The 26,079-nt window shown below is 38.9% G+C and overlaps 1 protein-coding gene across 2 annotated transcripts; it reads right to left on the reverse strand.

Annotated features, from left to right (window-relative positions):
- Positions 1-445: 445 nt before the first annotated feature.
- On the reverse strand, positions 446-20,653 carry OTUD6B_1 (OTU domain-containing protein 6B). 2 transcript variants are annotated; one of them, XM_051213803.1, is made up of 7 exons: positions 20,343-20,653; positions 20,165-20,300; positions 19,942-20,129; positions 14,526-14,778; positions 6,670-6,731; positions 5,199-5,308; positions 446-2,010 (listed from the first exon to the last, which is right to left on the reverse strand). In XM_051213803.1, the coding sequence occupies exons 2-7, from the start codon at positions 20,199-20,201 to the stop codon at positions 1,941-1,943; spliced, it is 720 nt and encodes a 239-aa protein (XP_051069807.1). In that variant the 5' UTR covers positions 20,202-20,300; positions 20,343-20,653; the 3' UTR covers positions 446-1,940. The 2 variants fall into 2 exon arrangements, with proteins under 2 accessions (XP_051069807.1, XP_051069808.1); XM_051213804.1 differs by adding an exon at positions 7,023-7,062 and having other exon boundaries at positions 1,612-2,010; positions 20,165-20,653.
- Positions 20,654-26,079: the final 5,426 nt, after the last annotated feature.

A 26,079-nucleotide genomic window follows, 5' to 3' on the forward strand; every position in this document is an offset into this window, starting at 1 on the left:
ATACCACAACCTGAGCAATAAAGAGCATACTCTATTGATTCGGTGAACCTATAAAACATTTCGCCAAAGTTTATTTTTCAGACGTTATTCAACCACGTGGAGCAGACTCCTAGTAAGCCTTCGCTGCAGGAAAACTATAACCCCGTCCAAGATTCTCCTTGATGACTTCCTCCGGTGGTTTGCGTCACCTATTAAATACTAGTACGATGACCAGAATGTGATAAAGCAGAAATATCACTTTATATGTTTTGTCTTCTTATAATAAACCCTAATCTCGTTTTTGTTTTGCTGTCCGCTTACGAAAGAGAATGTTATGAGCAATAATTGCATTAAGTCACTCAACAATATGAGAATGGCGACCAAAACCTAAGCATGTGACATACTATATACAGGACTATCTTATTACAACTACTTATTTTCTGAGGAATTCGATGCGTGTATCCCTCTGGGACAGAACACTGTCCATACATTTCTTGGGATGTCTTTCTGTGAAGTATCTAATTCTCAAAGTTCTAATCGCCCAGTGACCTGTAGTTGGTGTTGTCGTACTTAGTGACTGTACCTGCTTAAGAAAGTACTGCTAGGGTATATTCTGTTTAGTTTGTACTTATATTTACCCATTTCGCACCATGAGCTCACAATGTTTCGTGCAATTTGTGAGTTACAAAGCAAAAATGGCAACCATCAACCAACTTCCTGTATATTTGAACTGAGTTATGTCAATGAACAATATTTCATTCGGCATGGCACTAATCTATTCCAGGTAGGATATTCTTGTATCAAATTAACGTGAACCATGCTCAGCATGACAAGCAGAATGTGATTTGTCATATCTCTGGGTATTTTTCATGTGTGATTTCATACTAATTAGTAATCGAAATGGGTGTACTTTCAACTAGAGTCGTCATCTAGTGGAGCAAACAAATCTATATTTGTATCAGTATTGTTGTTGTTATTTCGCGTGGTGATGATTGCAGTGGTTCCTTGTTTTTTCAGATATAAGCGACGAGAATATAAATCTCATGGACTTCGACTAATGAGCCGTGAGTGACAAGCAAATTCTAGTTGCACACATCTATCTTTTATACCACGCCGCAGTGTAATACGAATATGAGGGGTCTTCTTAGTGGGGTGGTTTAAAGCGCTTAACTGCACAGATCAATTGTTCTTCTTCCTTGGTAGCGACTTCCGTATTTCCATGACACTATTAACTAGGTTTCTACAGTAAGCTGCGAACTAATTCAGTGTGATATTCGTTTGCATCGTCACTATACTGGCTATAGGTTAATCTGTTTAATAGAGTCCCAATTCGTAGTAATTCGATTTCAAATATTAATCAATGCGAATTGATGAACATAGTGAGACATTACTTCCAAACTAACATTCGAGCGAGCAATTAACCTTGACCAACCATTTTATCTCTTGCATCTAGTTGTAGAATAATGTTAAAATGGACATATTGAGTCTATTTGTTTACTAACTGCTAGCCTTAATCCTAATTTACAGTTAACTGGGAGAGTACAATTGCCTAGAGATACATAGTAGTACATTAAAGCTACACCATCTAGTGACTTGAAAGCCTCCCCAACCTAATATGGTAACAATAGTAAATTGTCGCAGCACAAATATATAAAATAATAAAATTGTTTACAAGAAATATACAAAACAAATGAAATGCTCCTCAAATTTCAACGAAAATTAGAACATTTACAAAATATAGTGAAATCCGCAGTGTTGTATTTTATTCCAGTAGAGTTATTACTGAATAAAATAAATTTTGAACCCCAATGGAACTATATTACATTTTAGAGTCTCTTTCTCTTTGAAAAACGAATGCTAATCTTGACCAAATAATAATATTAGCACAGTTATAATATACGCAATGGTTGAGTAATTATTATTTACATAGAAGTCCTTTATCATTCTTCTCTTAAGAATCATCATTGAAATTCGTGCTTCTTTAAACAGGAATTGTAGTGTTCACCGAGCGCGAACGCGTAACGGTGGTATCTGAAAGTTAGGATTTTTTAATGCGAAAAAATACAGAAAAATTGGGTAAACAAGAAAGCAGATCAAAAGTCTAAAAATGGTCGATTGTACGAGACTGTTTTTCACAGCCTTATCAACTTGTCATGTTTATCTAATACTCAATCCTACCTAAATGACAGATGCTAAGATTAAGCAAATAATGCTAGGCAAAAATAGTGAATCAGCTAGTGAGGTTGTAATTTTTCATTGACTGAGGTGGTTTGAACAAGAGTTACGTATGCCCAAACATTGCATAACCGGTCAAGGGTAAAGAAGGCAGGCCAATCACCGAAATTCAACAACAATGGAACAGATGGGTGGAGTACTTTGAGGAACTCCTGAATAGGCCGGCTCCAATGAATCCACCGGACATCGAAACAGCACACACAGATCTTCATATAGATGTCAATCCACCAACGACGGAAGAAATCAGAATGGCCACCAGACAAATCAAGAGTGGGAAAGCAGCAGGGCCCGACAATATACCAGCTGAAGCACTGAAGTTAGACACCGAAGTAAATACAAACATGCCTCACCTTTTATTCAAGGATATTTGAGAGGAGGAACAAGTGCCGAAATAAGGAAAGCTTATCAAGATAACAAAGAAAGGAGATCTGAAGAAATGTGAAAACTACAGAGGAATCACACTACTATCAGTACCACGAAAAGTCTTTAACAGTGTTGCTGAACCAGATGAAAGACACAGTAAACGCCCAACTTCGAGATCAGCAGGCTAGATTCCGTAAGGACCGCTAGTGTACAGACCAAATCACGACACCACGGATCATCGTCGAGCAATCAGTTGAGTGGAACTCGTCACTATACATCAACTTCATTGATTATGAAGAGGCATTTGACAGTGTAGATAGGAGAACATTATGGAAACTTCTTTGACACTATGGAGTATCTGAGATCGTCAATATCATCCGGAATTCATACAACAGACTACAGTGCAAAGTAGTGCATGGAGGACAGTTGACAAACGCATTCCAAGTAAGGACCAGAGTCAGACAAGGCCGTCTACTCTCTTCCTTCCTGTTTCTTCTGGTGGTCGACTGGATTATGAAGACATCGATATCCGAAGGAAAACACGACATACAATCGACAGCTCAGAACCAATTAGATGATTCGGACTTCGCAGATGACCTATCCCTCCTGTCGCATACACACGAACAAATGCAGATAAAGACGGCCAGTCGAGCAGCCGTCTCTGCATCAGTAGGCCTTACCATACATGAGGAAAAAAGCAAGATCCCCAAATACAACACGGACAACAGCAATCCAATCACACTTGCTGGAGAGACTCTAGAAGATGTAGAATCCTTCACATACCTGGGAAGCACCATCGATGAACAAGGAGGTTCAGATGCAGACGTAAAGGCGAGGATTGGCAAAGCAAGGGCCGCATTCCTACAATGGAAGAACATATGGAACTCAAAACAACTTTCAACCAATATCAAAGGCACAATCTTCAATACCAACGTCAAGGCAGTCAGTTCTACTGTACGGAGCTGAAATCTGGAGAACTACAACAACCACCATCAAGAAGGTACAAGTATTTATAAATAGTTATCTACGCAAGATACTCAACAGCCACTGGCCGAATACCATCAGCAACAGCCTTCTGTGGGTGAGAACAAACCAGCTTCTAGCTGAAGAGGAAATTAGGAAAAGATTATGGAAATGGATAGGACATAAATTACTCAAATCACCAAACTGCATCACGATGCAAGCCCTAACATGGAATCCTGAAGGGAATCGGAAAAGAGGAAGGACAAAGAACACATTACATCGGAAAATAAAAGCAGATATGAAAAGGATGAATAACAACTGGAAAGAGCTGGTAAGGATTGCCTAGGACAGAGTTGGATGGAGAATGCTGGTGAGCGGCCTATGTTCTTTCACGAGTAACAGGCATAAGTAGGTAGGTTAACATTGCATACTTCGACGGAGGATGTTTATTGGTGTAAAAGTAAGTTGGGAGAAAGTTTAGGGTGGTTGAATTAGTCTCTGAAATCATTGGCTGATGATGTGATCAACGTTTTCAGTCAGTCAGTCAGCTACAACGTAGGACCAGGCACATGTGTGCATCGGTCCAGGTTGCCATACCGCATCAGCACAACAAGATGAACACCGGATTCATAGCAGTGGTTAGGTCAAAGGTAGTAATATATAAGAGAAAGATTGCGTATAGAGATATAGTACAAGAAGAAAGAATTGGTTCGTAGAAAGAAAGATATGAAGCGATTTTAATCTCTTAGTTTAAGGGAAGATAGGGAGTGTATACACCGACGCCATTGTGATCGATTCTGAGCCATGTCACCAAGAGTCTCCAACCATTGGTTACGATAGTCACGCGGACCCCAACCAAGTAGTCTGCATCTACCAACATGGCTCAGACTAGAAGTTAGTGACTTCAAGCACTGATGCCACGTTTTGGTTTGGCCGCCCCTAACTTTCTTCCAACCATTTCCAATACCGGATAGCATTGCACGTCGTGGTAATCGGTGTTCAGGCATACGTAACACGTGGCCCAACCATCTCAGTCGATGAAGATTCATAACCTCATCAACTGATTTACCATCATTCCCTAATACCCTGCGTCTAACCTCACTATTACTTACCCGGTGATCCCAGCAGACGCCAGCAATATTTCTAAGGCATCTGTGGTCAAATACTAATAGCTTACGAGTGTCTTCTACTATTAATGGCCATGTTTCGCTGCCGTAAATTAAAACAGAACGGACTGCCGCGCAGTATACTCGTCCTTTTATTGATAGACGGATATCTCGCCTTCGCCATAGGTGACGTAAGTTGGCAAAAACCAATCGAGCTTTTCGAATCCGTGCTGAGATTTCGTCCGATACCAACCCATTAGGGCTGATCAGACTTCCAAGATAAGTGAAGTTGTCAACGCGTTCGACTACTTCACTCCCTATCCTTATCAACGTTGACAGGGAAAACTATGTGGTTTGACTTCATTTGATAACCGTGACAAGTGGTTGGAGATATTGAGTGATACGGTTCGAAATATGTCACAACGGCTCTATGTTGATTAAAACTGAATGACTTCTTCAATCATAATTATATATATATAAAGCAAACGAATAATAATACTGACATTCTAAGAAAATGAAAAATGATTAGTATCTGTGCTTTAATAAACTTACACAATAGTGATTGGTGGCTCTTCAGAAAACTCTTCTCCAATAATTAATGGGACTCCTTCAGCTTGTAATATTTCAATAGGAAGTTGAAGCATTGTAGATAAGGCACGGATCTGTTAAATAAAACGTGAACGAAAAGTGAAAATATAACGAAAACAGTCGATATGATACCGAAGAATCAAGACTAACAATTAGGTCATTAGTTTATTGGTATGTTTGAGTTTTAGTTACTAAGTTCCCTATGTTTTAATGCCTTTCCAACTACTTCAATTTTGAGCGATCGCGTGGTTTCATTATCCGTCACATTTAGAGTGTGGCTGATACCAAAGTACATAGAGAATAAGTCAATTTAATACCCTACTTTTAGCGATTGTAACTGAATGAATGCTCTGAAAATCCCTCTAAAGCGATATGTTTGATAGCACTGTTATTTTTCTAGTTTCTCTCCCTGCTTTGTATTTTAACTTTTATCCATGACTCATGTAACCATATTTTCACACTTTTCAATCCTTTTTATCATATATATATAATTGCTTAGTGGAGCAGATTGTGGAGACTACTTTAATTACAAAAATTTATTATTTTATTTGAACACATAAATATCGGTACAAGAGGGCACTAAATATGTAAGCGCCACACAAAACAATGAGAATGGGAAGAGAAAAAAAAGAAGGTAGGAAGCTTTCATCGCAAAATAATACTACTTAGAGAAGCATGAAAACAAAGTAGGGCTGGACAGTCGTTTCGTCCTAATGTGATCACCTACTATTCCAATACGGGAATGAACGAAAACCTTTATTTCGTGGTATGATACATCTATACCATTGATTGAAAATCTGGTGATCCACATTTCTAATGTCAACGAACTCTACATGGTACCTGGAGGTCCAGGGTTCGAACTAGTGCGGGGTAAAGGGAGATTATTTATGAAGAGCCGTAGCCTAATGCAAAAATCTATGTCTAGCACTATATAGCTTTCAGAAGTCCAGTTCATGACGAAGACTATCTTTAACCTTAAGTAATCACTTTGTAAAACAATCATCCATATTCAAAATGGAAATAATTTTTTAACCATAGAGAGTGAATGGAATGTGACTGCTAAGTTATTTACAATAGCATAGTGAATAATAGTGTTACATATCAGTAAATAGCAGACTCATTGGAAGAACATGTATACAACCTTAAGGAAACAGATGCATCTCCTATAAAATATAAACAATCACAAGTCAACCTTGTAAAAATACACATTATAAACAAATTAGTTACTAAATTACAAGTGATCTGAGAGACACATGTGTAACACAATCCTAGAGGAAATTATTACTCAATACAAACAACATATAAGAAGGGTAAATTAAATACAATTTAACAGTAGATTATCTGACAAATAAACACAACATTAATTTTTCAAATCAACAAGAACAAAACATATGAGTCAATAGACAAAAAATATGAAAAGAGCACTGTTACTAACTTCAATTTGTCCACCCCACGTTGATGTTTTTTCTATATTGTCACAATATTGTTCAAAATTAGCTTCAAATAAGAGGAAAGTGAAATTGTCAAAAAATTCTTACAATGTTATTCAATATATTTACGATTCAAAATGAATATTTTCAAGTTTAATCATAATTTCAAGAAACTCTTACAACTATTGTTGATTGTTAAAGATGAAAATTTTACTTCATTAGGACTGCAGAGATTAAATAAATTCACTGTAATATAGATCATAAACATACAGTTAAAAAGCGTTAGTTGACAACCGTTTATAACTTATAACCAATCTGGATAAGTTAGTGGGTTAGAACACAGACAAGTTTTACATACCGATGCAGAAAATCAGTGCTTGCGCTAGTATATGAGAGAACTGTAAAAGATGAGACGAGATTAAACTTGGACATGGCGTCAGTTTAGGCAGTCAGTATATAAGATAGTATAAGTCATCTTAGTGGTTGAAACTTTCATGGTTAGAAGTAAATGAAATAATTATTATATATGATTAAAGGCGTGGGTGACATGGTTTTTCAAGACCAAATGATGTATCACAGTTGTATTTAATACACTGTCTTCCTCTTAATAGATCTTGAACATATTATGTTTCCTCTGTGATTTAATGAGCGTCTTTGCAAACTAAAGCTTTTTTTACTGAAATTAGCTTTCAGCATATTATTAGTTCACATTATGACGATGATATTAACATTTCTTCACACTTGAATATCATCATAGCGTTAATTTTGTCTTGATTAGCTAATGAATCATTGATTGAAGATGCATAGTTATTTAAATTAACTCTTTTATACTTTAAGATATCTAGCTAATAACTTTGTTGGAGTTAGCTGAATTAATTTATCAGTTTTTTCAGGTGAATATACTATATATCAAAAGATGGAAATGTCCATAGTGAAAAAAGTAACTGGGAGTAATTACCGCAACTCAACAATTAAAGTTATAAAGTAATATACTCAGATTGGATTAAAGCAAAAACAACAAAAATAGTAGAATTATATGAATTCATTTTCATCCCATGGGTTCTCTTTAGCTGATTAAAATCTAGAAACAGCATTAATATTTTAATGTAATGGTTGCTTAAATCTTCGCATTGGTGATGTCGAGAATCACAATTAATTTGTCTCGTTCGACGTATGTGCGTAATGCCTCGATATTGCCATTAAAACACAACCACTAGGAGCACACGAGTCCTAAATTGGACGAAAGGAGCATCTTGGATACCACTGCTAGCCACCAATCAACTCATCGTAAAATCTTCGTGACTTAATGGTAAGATAAGGGCAATGTGCATAGAATCCACATTTGCCAAAAGACATTAAACAACTGCAATCCTCGAAATCGATTAGAAGATTCGAACAAACAATACATACAAGTTGAAATTCGTCCCAATACACAAACCAGTGGCTAAGTGGATAACGCGACGGCATTTGAAGTGAACGATAATTGGTTTGAGTCCCGATGTGAACAGCAACACTGAGGTGACCTCATATTCGGCTGGGTTACAAAAAGGATAAAACATGTCCTGTATTTCATTGCTACCCATTACCATACTCTGTTTATTATTAATACTTATCAAAAATCAGTGTACATTATTTCTAACGTTTAAATGAAGATTGGTAAAAAGGACAACAAATATGAAGAACTATAAAATATTCAAATAGTTGAATAATTATGATATTTACTAGTGAGTTCAGCTTCGAAATTTAATTGCATAATATTGTATATATATATATATATATATATATATATATAACTCCGCCTGAGTCCCTCCGGGGCTACTGCCGGTCCCAAGCCCGGATAAAGGAGGAGGGTTGGACATGGGGTTAGCGTCCCCATCCCGTAGAAAACTAACTCGCTAAAAAAACGCTAACCAGAAAAAATTATTCAAAACTTTTAAACCCTGCCCTGGGAGTCAGAAGATCTTCATTTAGAAGAATTATGACGCCTCATGATGAAAGCCGAATCCCTTCGGAAGTTACGAGGCCGATGCCCCTCCTGACAACCAGAGCGACCATTTATTTAGGTACATGGAATGTTCGTACAATGTGGGACACCGGAAGAGCCTTCCAGATTGCTGCAGAAATGAGAAGATACAACCTAGAGGTGCTTGGGATCAGTGAAACACATTGGACACAAGTTGGACAACAACGACTAACTACAGGAGAGCTCCTGTTATACTCCGGCCATGAAGAAGAAAATGCACCACATACACAAGGAGTTGCATTGATGCTGTCCAAACAAGCGCAAAATGCACTTATAGGATGGGAATCTCATGGACCAACGATCATCAAAGCCTCGTTTAAAACAAAGAAAGAGGGCATTTCAATGAACATCATCCAATGCTATGCGCCTACCAACGACTACAATGAAGACGCTAAAGATCAATTCTACAATAGGCTGCAGTCAATAGTCGAGAAGTGCCCAACAAAGGACCTGACCATTCTGATGGGAGATTTCAACGCCAAGGTTGGAACGGACAACACTGGATATGAAGACATCATGGGACGACACGGACTGGGAGAAAGAAACGAAAATGGTGAGAGATTTGCAAACCTATGTGCCTTCAATAAGCTGGTCATAGGCGGCACCATATTCCCACATAAACGCATACACAAAACCACATGGACTTCACCGGATCACTCTACACAAAACCAAATCGACCATATTTGCATCAACAAAACGTTCAGGAGGACTATAGAGGACGTGAGAACCAAGAGAGGAGCTGATATAGCATCAGATCATCACTTACTGGTCGCCAAGATGAAATTGAAACTCAAGAAGCACTGGACAACGGGGCAGACAGTATCACAAAAGTTCAATACGGCCTTTCTCCAGGATACTAACAAACTCAACAATTTCAAGATAGTCCTCAGCAACAAGTTCCAGGCCTTTCATGATCTACTCAATGGAGAAGGAACTACTGTGGAGAGCAACTGGAAGGGGATCAAAGAGGCAATCACTTCAACATGTCATGAGGTCCTGGGTCACAAGAAGCACCACCACAAGGAATGGATCACTGTTGGTACACTGGATAAGATTCAAGAAAGGAGGAACAAGAAGGCAGCGATCAATACCAGCCGAACAAGAGCAGAAAAAGCCAAGGCACAAGCTGAATACACGGAAATAAACAAACAAGTGAAGAGGAGCATCAGAACCGACAAACGTAAATATGTGGAAGATTTAGCAACGACGGCGGAAAAGGCTGCAAGAGAAGGAAACATGAGACAATTGTATGACACGACAAAGAAACTCTCTGGAAATCGCCACAAACCAGAACGACCAGTGAAAAGCAAGGAAGGCAAGGTAATCACCAACATTGAAGAGCAACAAAACAGGTGGGTAGAACACTTCAAAGAACTGTTGAATCGACCAGCTCCACTGAACCCACCCAACATCGAAGCAGCACCCACGGACCTCCCAATCAATGTTGGCCCACCAACAATTGAAGAAATCAGCATGGCCATCAGACAAATCAAGAGTGGCAAAGCAGCAGGACCGGACAACATCCCAGCAGAGGCACTAAAAGCAGACGTAGCGGTAACTGCACGGATACTCCACATTCTCTTCAATAAGATTTGGGATGAGGAACAAGTACCAACAGACTGGAAAGAAGGACTACTGATCAAAATACCGAAGAAAGGCGATCTCAGAAAGTGTGATAACTACAGGGGCATCACTCTTCTCTCAATACCGGGAAAAGTCTTCAACATGGTATTGTTAAACAGGATGAAGGACTGCGTAGACGCCCAACTTCGTGACCAACAGGCAGGATTCCGTAAGGATAGATCGTGTACAGACCAAATCGCAACTCTACGGATCATTGTGGAACAATCAATTGAATGGAATTCATCACTCTACATCAACTTCATTGACTACGAAAAGGCATTTGATAGCGTGGACAGAACAACACTATGGAAACTTCTTCGACACTACGGCGTGCCTCAGAAGATAGTCAATATCATACAGAACTCATATGATGGATTACACTGCAAAATCGTGCATGGAGGACAGTTGACAAAGTCGTTCAAAGTGAAGACCGGTGTTAGGCAAGGTTGCTTACTCTCACCCTTTCTCTTTCTCCTGATGACCGACTGGATCATGAAGACGTCAACGTCCGAAGGAAAGCGCGGGATACAATGGACATCTAAGATGCAGTTGGATGATCTAGACTTCGCAGACGATCTGGCCCTTCTATCCCAAACGCAACAACAAATGCAGGAGAAGACGAACAGTGTGGCAGCAGCCTCAGCAGCAATAGGTCTCAATATACACAAAGGGAAAAGCAGGATTCTCCGATACAACACAGAATGCACCAATCCAATCAAAATTGACGGAGACGATTTGGAAGATGTAAAAATCTTTACATATCTGGGCAGCATCATTGATGAACAGGGTGGATCTGATGCAGATGTGAAGGCGCGGATCGGCAAAGCAAGAGCAGCATATTTACAACTGAGGAACATCTGGAACTCAAAGCAACTGTCAACCAACACCAAGGTCAGGATTTTCAATACAAATGTCAAGACAGTTCTACTGTATGGGGCAGAAACCTGGAGAACTACAAAAGCCATCATCCAGAAAATACAGGTGTTTATTAACAATTGTCTACGCAAAATACTTCAGATCCATTGGCCGGACATTATTAGCAACAACGTACTGTGGGAGAGAACAAACCAGATCCCAGTGGAGGAAGAAATCAGGAAGAAGCGCTGGAAGTGGATAGGACACACATTGAGGAAAGCACCCAACTGCGTCACAAGACAAGCCCTCACATGGAATCCTGGAGGTCAAAGGAAAAGAGGAAGACCAAAGGACACATTACGCCGGGAAATGGAGATAGACATGAGAAAAATGAACAAGAATTGGATGGAACTAGAAAAGAAGGCCCATGACAGAGTGGGTTGGAGAATGCTGGTCAGCGGCCTATGCTCCATTGGGAGTAACAGGCGTAAGTAAGTAAGTAAGTAATATATATATATATACTTTTTAATTTCTAGATCGTTCTTTAAAGTTCTTTTCACTTTACTCTATAAACCTATCGATTTTAAGTTTCTGTTACGCACTCTTCATTTCCTAGAACGTTGTTTCCATGTATTTTCAACATTTTCCTTCAACAATTTTCACACTAGTTAACATAAAGATATCAAACCACTTAACAACTTTCATAACTCTTCCGTAAGTATTGTGGTTATTTTACCAATTTTCATTAATATAATACATTGGTATTGGTTTCAAATGATTATTACTGTTATTTCTAATATGTAAGCAAGTGAACAAAGTCCGCATCATAAATAAATTCATATTAACCAGGCACATTTGTTGTTTTGCCTTATCCGAATTCATCAATGGAAAGAACTGCATGAAATTACTCAGATTTGAGCCAAAAAGTAGTTTATCGAGCTGACTGGTTCACTTATCTTGAAAGTTTCATCAGCCCTGATGTGGTGTTGTGCAACGAAATCTCCGCATGAGTTCAGAAAGCGAGATATTTGTATACCAACTAAAGAATGAGTTTATTGTGCAGCAGTTCACTCTACTCTACTTTATGGGTGTGAAACATAGAAGTTAAGAATAGAGGATATTTACAGGTTACTATTTTCGATCATACATATCTTCGAAGTATTGCTTTTGTATTTTAATAAAACCGAGTGAGTTATGGTGAAGTTAGGCATAGGGTCAGTCAGTCTTGAGTGCTGATATAGGTGTGAGGGCGGTTACCACTTCCTGGTTGCCCACACAGCGGGAGGGTTCTTATAGAGGTATCTGTTAAGGAAATTCGTTTAGAGGTGGTCTTAGTGACCTGAGAACGTGACCGCAATACCTAAGGGAAAATTGCTTGAGGCCGGTCACACACGACTTTTTTGCGAGCAATTTTAGTGTATTTGTTGGGACCTTACCGACGGATACAGAAATCTGTGGGATAAGGCGAGGTGCGCATTTTTAGGGTTGACCTCTTCTAACCTCACCCTTCCTTGTGGGAAGGCAGTATCGCTGTCATGCTGGTCGTCTGAAGGAAACACTTTGCTGACGTCATACCTCTGTACAGTCAGTAGTACGACTTCGCCCTCAGACCTTGGTTGAGCTGCCGACCTATCTGGCATGGTAGGACCTTGAAGAATGATTGTTCCAGCCAGTATAACCCGAGTGGTTCATAACGATAGTCAAGCCCGACTACTACGTCAAGGTAGTAGCAACGGTCAGGATAGCATAGGGTAATAAGTAAAGATAAAAAATGGGTACATGATAGAGACTTTGAGACGTTTTGCTGCTCTTCCTCGCTTTCTCATAATCTCTTCAAACTACACTAATATTTAGGTGACTTGTTTCAGTCAGTCAGTCGACAACGTGGAACTCCGTACGTACGTACATCGGTTCGAGCTGCCATACCACATTAACACGCAGATACAATTGTAGATTCGAATCCCGTAGTGGTAGAGGTAGTAAAAGTAAAAGCAGTAATCGGAACGATTAGGGTCGGTCGCAGCCCGGATAGCTCAGTGGTAACGTCTCTGACTGTGAAGCTGGGTGACACGGGATCGAATCCGTAAGGGAGCACCAGTTCCCTCAAGATTATAGGTACATCTTGCTGACGAGTGCCAAGTAACACGAAACCCGGGTCCACGGAACCAGTCTTCCAACTCACCCACGTGGGTCCCCCATATCCAACAACCCAATTAGAACGTCGGATATTCGCTTTCGTCATCTCAATTTCGAAAACAACACCCCCGCTACGAGAAGGCAGTGAGTAGGACTTCCCTGGCAGAGGCTATATATGCGTGGCCATGTGAGAGTATTTCGAGAGGGAGAGCGGACTCTCTCCACTCTCGGCCATACCAGGGCATTTGGGGGCAGTTACAATTTAGACCAGACAAGTAATATAACAACTAGCTTTATTTCAAAGATATAGCCCTAAGACAGAACAAACGATTCTGGGCAGTGACAACAGTCAGATAAAGAGAATCTCAATCTTGAGTGACACGAAAGAATTCACAAACTACAGGATCATGTTAAATATGATAAAGTGTTCTAAAATACCCAAATCGATACAAGACTGTAAGGTTTTGGCATAATTTAAAAAAATAATTTGTAATGAATTAAATTAATTAGTACACATTTAAATAAACATATACGACTGAGATGATAAATTAGCTTTTCCCGATTTTAGTGAGTACTAGAATAGGGGACAGAAATAAATCAACATATAAAGTTGTAGTTTTCAAACCATACAACGAAATTTAGTCCATCAATACAACAGAGTACAAGGTAATTAATGCATTCAGTTGATCATTCAAATAATTCAATAAGTTTTTATCGCTGAGTTTGTCTGCGATTTTCACTAATTATGTCGTACTTCGAGTATTCGGTCGATTCTCTACTCGGTTGTTAGGTGGTTGCTAGATATTAGTGTGATTTTCAGCATATATTACACTTTTAGCCCTAATATTTACTATATTTGCGTTTTTATCCGAGATGTCACGTTACACTAAGCTCAACACGTTCATAGTAGACAGGTTATGATTTTTACTTATCCCTTTGACCAATAAAAAAGTTAATATCCGTTATCACTCACTCAACCAGTCATATCGTGTACAGTGCAACAAATAAAAGTCTCCTGGGGGTTATACGACTACGTGTGAAGTTGTGAATAAGGGAATGTGAAGGTAAACAGCGATTCAGTTCTAATTTATTTTCAACAGGTCCACAGTTGATGGGATCTACCTTTTAAGCTAAATAAGTCGTAATAACTGAATTATATTTTTAAAAAGAACTTTGTTAAGAAATATGTGCATGAAATTACGACAATCAATTAAACTAGAATACCTATACTCATTGGTTCTCCAGAATCTGGGTTGAACAAAAATGGTAGGAAATCATCCATATTTTTGCGAATGTGATACGATGCAAGATGACGCAAAATTTTCACTACTTGTTTCATTGTCAGATCGGTAGTAATATCATTAAGAATTTCTGGATTAGACATTTCAATCTTTCCTATTAATGTGTGTAATGGATAATTCCGAATTTTTAATTGATGCCCAATTGACTGATAAAGGCAATCTCCATCTGAAGGAACCTCACAATAAATAATATAAAGAAAGAACAGTAAAAGAATGATTGGTAGAAGTTATAACGACTGTTTCTGTCTTATTTAGATATTAATGAAGCGCCTACGTCTCTGTAAACAAATTACAGGAGTTGACCAGTAAATATTGGGGTGTTTACATTGCACTAATATCTGTTTACCCGGTTTTAAGTAAGACATTTTGTCTGAGCTAATGATACAAACCTGTTGAAGAAGGTTTGGGACCTGAGAAAGTCAAGTGCTTTAATCAATAGGTCACCATACACATAGGTTACTACAAACTATACTTATTTTATGACATCTATCTATGATCATCGTTTAGAAAAATACGTTATATTTACTAATACTGAAATCTTCAATGTGTCCGTCTTCATTTGAGTAGGTCTGCTTGTATCCCGATGAAAATTAGGAGGCATGACACATGTACAAGTCTTTTCAATAGATTAATCAACAATCTTGTCCTCAAATTCCAGGAGTAACTTAAAAAACACCAAGTCCGTAGTTACAATGCAAATCAGGAATTCGTCGGAAACGTCTGTAACAAAACATACCTGTGGCTTTTTTCTGTTATTTACTATGGATCACGAAGTACATTTCAAATAACTTGTGCTTGTCAAGAATAAATCCCTATACACTCAAATTTTCTAATACCATAAAATGATTGGGTATGAGTATTTCAACATGCCATAAAACTACTTGCGAATATATCTATTATGATACTTATGTGGGATTCATTTGTTAAACTTATTTCGTAAAAAAAAATCAAAATGGAAGAATCATCAATGGCACAGTCTCTGTGAAAAATTCACCCAGAAGACAGATATAATTTTTTGTAACAACACAACTAGCTGCTCAGAGGAATCTAAAAAATACCGGATAGTTACAATAGATATGATGTAAGCAACAGATACACTTACATGCAACAAAAACAATCACAAATCAACCGATATTTCGAATGCAAAACAATGACAGTCACAGAGGATTGAGGTAGTGAACATCCAAAATGTAATGAGAATTTATCAAACCGAATATGAACTAACAATTATGGAACAATAAAACTAAAGGCACATAAGATGGGTTTGAATTTGCGAAAAGATGAGGCTTCTATAAACCTGAGAATTCATCCTTGACAATTTCTATACAAAAGCGCTAAGCATGAGGGCGGAACAAGCACTGCTAGAGTGGATCCCCGTCAACAGTCGTCTATGTGCTGTTCGGCTAAACGGCTCCGTAAGAACTCAGAAGGATAGGGACACACGTCGTTGCCTTTTCGTCGTTTCTGCCTACGCTCCCACTGACTGCAGCCCAGATGAAGTGAAAGATGAATTTTACAGAAAGCTGTCCGAACTTCTTCAGAAAGCTAAACGCTCAGACATAGTACTCGTAGGGGGTGACTTTAATGCTCAGATAGGTAGCTTAAACCAAACAGAAAGGCATTTAGGTGGATATTTTAGCATTCCGGCACAGCGAACAGATAATGGTGACCGTCTGCTGCAACTGTGCTCAGACAATCGCTTATTTTTAGCAAACACAAATTTTAAGCATAAGGAGAGACATCGTCTAACGTGGCGACCGCCTGCACCAAGCCAACGATGGACTCAAATAGACCATATTGCCATCAGTCATCGTTGGAGAGGGTCGGTACAAGATTGTCGCTCATTCTGGAGTACCTGCTTGGACTCCGACCACGCCCTAATACGGGCACGCATCTGCTTGCGCCTCACTGGACGCAAAAAAGCCACAGTAAAAAGACCCATTAGAACCGAACTGAGTAGCGAGGAAACCAAAAGTAGGTTCCAGGAACAACTGAGGTCACGATTAGGTAGTTCTGAAGACGAGGCTGACCCAGATGTTGCTTGGAAAGATATACAAACAGCTGTGGAAACAGCAATGAAATCTATTAGTGACTTAAACCACAGAGTTACAAAGAACCAGTGGATTTCTTCAAAGTCTATCACACTGATGGATTCTCGCAAACTCGTCCCATCAGGTTCCGAACATGAGGAAGAGCGACAACAAATCAGATCTAGGTTAAGAAAAAGTCTAAGAAACGACCGTGAGCAGTGGTGGGCAACGAAAGCAAAAGAGATGGAAAAGGCGGCGACTATAGGGAACACAAGACAGCTTTACGGACTAATAAAAGAAACTGGAATTAATAAGTCAAGTGTAAGTGAGATTATATCGGAAAAAGACGATACACTCATCTGCTCCCAGTCCAGGCGTTTAGAACGATGGGCGGAACATTTCAGAGAACAGTTCAGCTGGCCTTCAGCTACTCTACAACTACCCTCCATTCCCAGACAGTGTGAATGGAACATTGAAGTAGGTCCCCCAACTCTTGCTGAACTTCAAAAGGCTATAGTTAATCTGAAACGAGGAAGGGCAGCTGGTACAGATGGATTGGCTCCAGAGGTCTTTAAGGATGGTGGGCCAATTTTAGCGATTAGGTTGACTAATATTTTAGCTAAAATCTGGGAGTTAGACGTTATTCCAGCTAACTGGTCACAATCACTTATCGTCCCAATATATAAGAAAGGGTCAAAATCATCCTGTGACAACCATAGAGGGATTAGTTTAACTAATATAATATCTAAAATACTAGCCTCGATAATTATCAGACGCCTAACTAAGACTCGTGAACTGCAAACACGAGAGAATCAAGCTGGCTTCAAACCTGGTCGTGGCTGCATCCACCACATATTCACCATTCGTCAGGTTCTAGAACATAGGCATACTTATCGGCGTCCGACAATGGTGGTCTTTCTTGACTTAAAAGCAGCATTTGACTCGGTAGACCGCGAGATTCTGTGGCAGTGTCTGTCATTGAAAGGCGTACCCCAGAAGTACATAAACCTTGTAAAGGCTCTTTACTCGAACACTACTAGTCGAGTCAGAGCTTATGGCGAACTGTCATCTACTTTTGCAACCTCAAGTGGTGTCCGTCAAGGCTGTCCACTTTCCCCATTTTTGTTTAACTTCATCATAGATCTACTGATGGAAATAACTTTCTCGTCGACTGAGTTCTCGGGTATCGATCTCCTACCAGGAGGTCCACTTATCGACTTAGAATACGCAGATGACATAGTCCTGTTTGGTGAAGACGCTGACAAAATGCAGTCTTCTGGTAGCACTAAGCAACAATGCCAGGATGTTTGGAATGCGCTTCTCTCCCTCTAAATGCAAGTTGTTGCTTCAGGACTGGTCTGCGTCAACACCTGAACTAAGGATAGGGAGTGAAGTAGTCGAACGCGTTGACAACTTCACTTATCTTGGAAGTCTGATCAGCCCTAATGGGTTGGTATCGGACGAAATCTCAGCACGGATTCGAAAAGCTCGATTGGTTTTTGCCAACTTACGTCACCTATGGCGAAGGCGAGATATCCGTCTATCAATAAAAGGACGAGTATACTGCGCGGCAGTCCGTTCTGTTTTAATTTACGGCAGCGAAACATGGCCATTAATAGTAGAAGACACTCGTAAGCTATTAGTATTTGACCACAGATGCCTTAGAAATATTGCTGGCGTCTGCTGGGATCACCGGGTAAGTAATAGTGAGGTTAGACGCAGGGTATTAGGGAATGATGGTAAATCAGTTGATGAGGTTATGAATCTTCATCGACTGAGATGGTTGGGCCACGTGTTACGTATGCCTGAACACCGATTACCACGACGTGCAATGCTATCCGGTATTGGAAATGGTTGGAAGAAAGTTAGGGGCGGCCAAACCAAAACGTGGCATCAGTGCTTGAAGTCACTAACTTCTAGTCTGAGCCATGTTGGTAGATGCAGACTACTTGGTTGGGGTCCGCGTGACTATCGTAACCAATGGTTGGAGACTCTTGGTGACATGGCTCAGAATCGATCACAATGGCGTCGGTGTATACACTCCCTATCTTCCCTTAAACTAAGAGATTAAAATCGCTTCATATCTTTCTTTCTACGAACCAATTCTTTCTTCTTGTACTATATCTCTATACGCAATCTTTCTCTTATATATTACTACCTTTGACCTAACCACTGCTATGAATCCGGTGTTCATCTTGTTGTGCTGATGCGGTATGGCAACCTGGACCGATGCACATATGTGCCTGGTCCTACGCTGTAGCTGACTGATTAATGTAAATCCTAAGTGCCGTTTCAATTGTATACTTTTGTAACGATGAACATTGTTTTCTACTTACCACGTTTACCGGAACATTTGACATGAACTGATTTTGAAGCCATCTAGGCACAATTTCCATAACCTTTGATCGGAATATTCGATTACTCTCCCCTATATATGTGTCCACACAAAAATGTAAATTAGTAAGTGCAATGGGATGTGACGTGATCGTTCGTGCAGCGTCTAGGTCCATTTAAAATCACGGGCTTAGTCACTTCAATCACAACCAATTTAGCAGCGTAATGTTTTTCAATGGCTGCTTTTAGTCAGTCTGTGAATCAGCTTGCTAGATCCACCTTTAAGTGGTAGAGAAGTATAAGCATTTTTCTTTGCAGCGGAATTAAAGGGGTTTTGGTGTTAACAGAATTTTGCACCTATTTATGAAATTTAGTGGGTAACCGTTTGGTATGTGTATTGGTCAGCAGTTTTGTATCTTCTTCAAACGATTATACGTGGTTTATATTGTTTGAGTCCTGTCAAAAAAGGCGCTTTATCAAACCTCGCTTATGTTGCAATAGACAGAAACTGGAAATTTAAACATCGACCAGGTCGGGTTGGCTACTTATAAACTAACCGCCTTTTTGTTTCATCCACCCATCAATTCAAGAGCATGTCCGAGAAGAGTATTCGGTTATTACTTTCTTCCGCTTATGTTAGTACGATATTATTCAGTACGTTATTGAGTTTATTTAATAACTGAACAACAACAAAACCTTTATCACATATAACGATGATTTCATTCATGTGTTTCCAAAACAGAGTTTGGCTAATTTCAGAAAGCACTTTAAATACTTAAGCCTTGACAGATTATATCATCAAGATCGACTAAAAACCGACCGAATTCTGGTTGTGTTCCCTTAGGTGCTTCACACGTCTTGAAGCTGTATAGTTCTATAATTCACCATAAATAAATTAGCAAGCCTCATGGTGATGTAAATAACCACAAGTATACTAAACGTGTAATTTGTTCACATCTTTATAAAAAAGCTTACTTCAAATAAACATAGGTGACGGGCTGAAAGTTCTTTTTCTAACTTTTTCATTTCAACAGATCGAAGACTATTAGATCTATCTGTTTGTATATTCATTAAAGCAGCTGTCTGTTGAGCATGTTGAAGAGCAGCTCGTTTTTCACGACGACGAGCTGCTTTACTAACTTTTTGTGTCGAAACAAGTTTATCTGAAGGATCCATTAGAGTATTTTGCAGATATTACCTTGAGTGCAAATATTATCCATATTCTCCGGAGACATTTTTTTTCTAAATGACCACAAGTTGCAGATTTTTTCGTAAATGGCTCCAAACTAACAGATGGATTTAGATGACTCCAAGTTTTGTAATTAAAAATGGATCTAGATCACAACTGAAAGAGCTAAAATACAAGCTAAAATTACGAATATTTCTGAGGAGAGAATTGGAAGCTTTTTAAGGTATGAAACTGGTTGTGATGGTTATATGAAGCAAACGGCAGAAACAATTAATTCTCATGGAAGATTCCTTTTAATTGAAGACATGTCTGAGACAGAATAGTAAAATGGTGAATGAAAGTGACAACAACACATCACTTCATAGCTCAGAATAACATAACATCAACATAAAGCGTAAACAAGAAGAAATGTCCTTTTTTACACCTTACGTCGGTTATTTGAGAGAAATTAGTAGAAAATCGTAAGTGATGCGGCCTGTTCGAATATGCCGCTTACTTCAAATTGTTCAAATGGGTCAATCGGTTGTGGACGGAATGGAAGGAGCTTTCACTTAACGGGCTTCCGTATCTAGTAGCATAGGATCACCAATAACTCAGGGCAGGAATCTGGGTATATTAAAGAGAAAAGAAGAAAAAGATATTGGTAAATCATAGTAAGATTTTATCCTTAGTCCTTAAGAGTATGTCAAGTCTTCTTTTGAAGGACTCCTAGGAAGTCATTTGAACTAACTCAGCCGGCAGCAAATTCCAGAAGTTGACAACTCTTAAAGAGTAGAAGTCATGTCTACAAGCCATTCTTCTGAGTTGTATTTCCGGTTTCTGGGTGTTACTCCCAAACGTTTGCATTGGAGTTAAACTTAAGTAGGTGTTTCAGGGGATGTCCAGAAGTGTTAAGGATACTGTTAGCAATTAAAAGGTCAGCTCTATGACTCCTGTAGCTCAACAGGTAGAGACTTAGTGATTGGAGGCGCTCTTCATAAGGCTTGAGTTTGAGTCCCCGAACTGATTTCGTGGCTCGCCGTTGGGTACATTTCAGAGTGTCCTTATCATTCTGGAGTGAGGGAGAAATAACTATGTTTCTGCATTGTAAATGGGGACGAATGGAACTGTTGAAGACTATGTGGAAAGTTCTACCGTCGAACTGGCCAAAATGAGCTTCAATGTTACCAGTGCAAGGTTTGCTCGAAAGGTATTTTTGTCACAGTTAATGTAAGACGTCAAATCATAGGGTACCAGCCTTCAAAATCTTTTTCAACTCGTGATACTTCCAAATGGGAGTTGTCTAAGTTGTAGCTGTAGTCTGCAACATGTCTCAGATGGGCTTCTTTACACTTCGAAGTGTTTAAGGTAGGTCCAATATACGTATGTTCCACTAAACTGACTTTAGGAAGACTGAATTCCCTTATAGTCGGGATATGAGTGAATCCGAGACGAGTAGAGCGGGATAATCTTTCCAGCATACTATTGTCGTACTTGATATCAGCTGTAGGTTTTCTGTAGCTGACTCCAATTAGACACCTTGATGTGGTAGAGAATACGAATTCATCAAGATTGATAAACTCTTGGTTATGCATTTGATGTACCTCCAGGCATGATCATAAATATAAGGCTACTCCATTTCCGATTCCTGTTTTTATGTCACTGCGAAACAAAGACATATCGGGTATTGCTAGCTCTTGGTCCGTAAACTTAGATGTTCCTATCAGATGAGTATTATTAGTACTACTGAGTTCACGCAGCTTAACCATTTTATTCGGTAAACTCGCGATGTTAATGCATAAGCAGTTTATGGTTTCAGTTTGAAACACATGAACTTCCCCATCCTGTTTATCTGTATGACCCTTGTGTGAATAGACAGGTAACCTACCTACATAAGGTTTTCCAAAATGGAAGCAACATTGTTTTCTGCGTTTTTATGACCTAGGCAGTCCACAAGTGGAATAGTTGGCCCCAACTGACCTTTGTGCTTTATCCTGGTGTCGTGTGGCCTACCCGGATGTATATAAACATCAGGTGGCAACCGGTGCATGTTGGCATGAAATGCAACCCCAATGTCTGAGGATGGGAAGGAAATCTTCATCGGCCGGGGTCTGTGGAAAACAACGTTTTGTTTAGGAACAGTACCAAAACAACAATATTTATACACTAGAAAGTTTTGAAATTTAAACATCAAGAATTTTTTATTTGCTTGTTAGCAGTGTTAATGTATGCTTGGTGGCAGTCACAAATAGCTTGCTGCATGTAAATAAATTGCATGATCTTTGCGTTTTTATTCACTATCAATTAATACCTCCTTTGTTCTATAAGATGAGTTTGGTAAAAGTATATGAGAAAGTTCGTAGACTTAGGACAACAGTGAAATTACCAAGCCCCTCGATTGTAACAGGTCGACATATAACATAAAGGTCAATAAAATGCGAGCAATACTCCTGAAAAATACATAACTTGTTTTCATCCAGTCAACTTTCTTACGAAAGCCCGATATTCAACAATTCAATTTAGCGGTAATTTACTTTGTATTAATAGCAGCAAAAACTAAAAACAACTGCAATGAGAATATATACTCCATAAAATGGATAATGATGGTATGTGAAAGAAGTGAAATCGCTAATTCATTTCTTCAAAGGAGTAATGACGTTGAATTATGTCTACAAAAATTCATATACCGGGAGGAACAAATTAGCATGGCGTTGAAGAAATTTATGACAAACTGTTTTCAGACCATCAGAGATGATGACTGCACTTCAAGTGCTTTTCGATATCTGATATCGGACTTACCAAAAAACACCAAGCGTGTCCTACGAACTTGAAAAAGCGTTCAATCCAAGTCCATCAACGGTGGTACTCGTAACCAACTAGGATTGAAGACCAGTGTGCTCAGATATGTTGAATCTTGGTTTAATACCTTTGCTTTTGATGCATTTAATGACGCCGTAAGTATACGGAGATTGACAACACCTTTGCCCGATACGTTTTTTATAATCGAAGTATGCCAGCCCAGTCAAATCAGAAGTCCGAAATGAAGGAGTTCGAAGATATATTTCAAAGGCTGACGGTATGTGGAGGAAGATTTGGTCCAAGCTGGCCAGATGTTGCAAGGGATGTTTAGCATGGCATACACTTGTGACCTGGTGCGGATGCTTGATCGGATACCTTCAGTTAGGTGAGTCTAGTAAAACTAATGCAGTCAGTATTTAATGTCGAAGTCCTACAGAGTTATTGTATATGGGGATTTATTTACCTCTACAAATCACTCCCTCCACAGTGAGGCTGTGATGACCCAAAGACATAACCATTCAAAAATTCGAACCCGATGTGTTTGTCGTTCATAAACACTATTCTGATAGCTTGCTATGTTCAAGAGCGTTTAGTCGTCTCCCAGTAATATAAGGGACAAAGTGGTACAATATAATAATGAAAAACAGGTACAATAAAATTTCGATATATCCTTAACGTCGTCGATTTTTTCATGATCTCTAGCCGTCCTGGAAAAGAGAAAGGATGTGTGAGTACGTGTCAAATTGCACGCCTACGTGCAAAAGGACATAAAACGGGAGAAAAAGGAAAATAAACTGGCATGCATGAGTTTCGCATACATGAAATAGCGTTTTAGTGGCCATACATTCGACTCCAGCTAGATCGTTTGCTGCTTGTTATTGAAATACACATGCTACCAATCCTCGTATATTATTATCGACTTAAATCGAGCCAGTGAACAACGGAATTAAATAGGTCAAGTATTATTATTATTATTAGAAGCTTTATTCAACATTATATTTTTCGTACAATATAGAATTCTCAGCATAAAGTATTTCAACAAGTTTCCTTTTCTTATACCTTGATCGATTGTGACGATAAATTTTGAATGATGACCAGTTAGATGTTAGGAGTTCGGTAATCCACGTTTGATTAAGGTTCATTCGTTTCAATGCATATTGCCGGCCACCATGATGTCGCTGATTGTACCTTTTTGTATCCCGTATAGTGAAAGGTTGTAAACTTTTCATAAACGCGCCTGAATAGATTGTGTGCACAATAGACATAATGATGTGCTAAAACAAACAACAAAAACAGATAACCTGATGAAATATCTAGATCGGAGGAACAGGTAGCCCAGATATTCGAGCAGGCCGCCTTCAGTTAGCCTGGATTTCATATACGTATATGTCATACCATCATTGATCTAGACAGACGATCAAATGAATGAAGAGAAACGAGTTGATGTGATGTGGAGAAAGCGTGTGAGCAAACTCCATTTAGCCAAGCGTAAATCGATATTTATAGTCAGACAAAAGTAAGTTGCAGACACGTGATGAGTAAGGTAAGAAATGAACAAGCATACGCATACATAAAAAATGGTTAAGGCTTATAGGCGAACAAATGACAAGGTCAAAATGTAACTCACGAAAAGGGAATAAATTGGCCTGTCTGGAAGCTAGAATAAGCTGTGTGGGTTTAATATAGCAACCGACATTATAGCGTGTAACAATTTCTGCACAACTACTTTTTTCTGCAATGTATACATATACATGCATAAACATATAAGCAAAAAATTGGTTTTAGTTTTTCAGCACAGACGATACGAAAAATTAATAATAACGTGATAAAACAAAGTGTTATGTTGTCTTACGTGTAGTTATCTTTCTGGTGTTCCGAAAATGTATCCTTCTTTGAGAACGCGTTATTTGGGGTCGGTTGTCAGATACCGATGAAGTTCCTCGTCACTGTCGATTGTCGAGTGGGGTATCGTTACTGTGGGGCTCGTGTCATTCGATCATGCCAGAGAAAATCGACAATATTATGGTCTTATAAATATACGGCTTTGAGACAATCATTTCTGATTCTATCGCTAGTTCCATCTTTCAGCAGTTTAAAGATCCCCATAGAATATTCAAAAATGAAGAATGTTTGAACAAACGATTGTTTTCAATAACTTCATCATCAGGCTGTAAAGTCATAAGTCCATGGTTATAATGTTTTACGAAAGCCAAAATAAGGCATGTACTAATGAATTTGACAATGTTGTGTTAAAAATGGTGAACGTTTGCATCTGTTACGGCATATATATATACTTCAAAAGTGTGTTCTTTGCAAATTAGAAAGGTCATTAACTAAAGATCCGGATGATTTGGGGTGAAGTGTCCAGCCGCAATAAGTAGAAGAGCATTATAGCAAAAATGAAAATGCAAAAATAAAAAGTAAAACATTGTGTGAATATAATGCATAGTAGGAGAAATTTCACCTTGTCAATTGAGATAATAATAATATTGTTGTGCGAATATCATATGTAATAAGGGGAGTGTTATCAAGGTAGTTACAGTAAACGAATTGGGAATGATGGATGTGAAGATTAAGATAAAAGTAATAAAAAAGGAAGGGGTTAAGAGGTTTACAATATTCGGTCTAGATATCCGGTGATCCAATCGTGGTCCAAGGTAAACGTAGAGGCTAGATATACCTTTTCTAGATATATAAGTTTGGTTTTCTGGAGTTTATCCAGATAGCTTTGGCCATGTAGAGCGACCGTATTATAGCTTCTTGAGGTAGATATTTTGGAACTTGATGTAAAACAGAGAAAGCTTCCCCTACTTTGATGTGATTTTCACTATCTTCAAAGTGAGAAAAAACAGTGCTGCTGATCGACTTAGTGACACCTTTTCCCATGCATGCTGATACATGTTCACAAACACGCAAGGATAAAGCGCTCTGAGTATGGCCTATGTAATTAGCTCCACAGGAGCAGTTGAATTGGTATACGCACATGGAAGAGCCCATCGTCGGTAACCTATACTTGATTAGTTGTGTGAGTATTGGTTTAGTTGAGAAAATTATGTGTAGCTTGGCAGTGTGAAACGTCCTTTCAACAGATCTTTTGAACCGACGTGTTAAAATATCACCCGCTATGTTACCTTTAAAGTCTGGTC

Source organism: Schistosoma haematobium, chromosome 3, assembly GCF_000699445.3.
Source record: "Schistosoma haematobium chromosome 3, whole genome shotgun sequence".
Taxonomy (NCBI): Eukaryota; Metazoa; Platyhelminthes; class Trematoda; order Strigeidida; family Schistosomatidae; genus Schistosoma; species Schistosoma haematobium.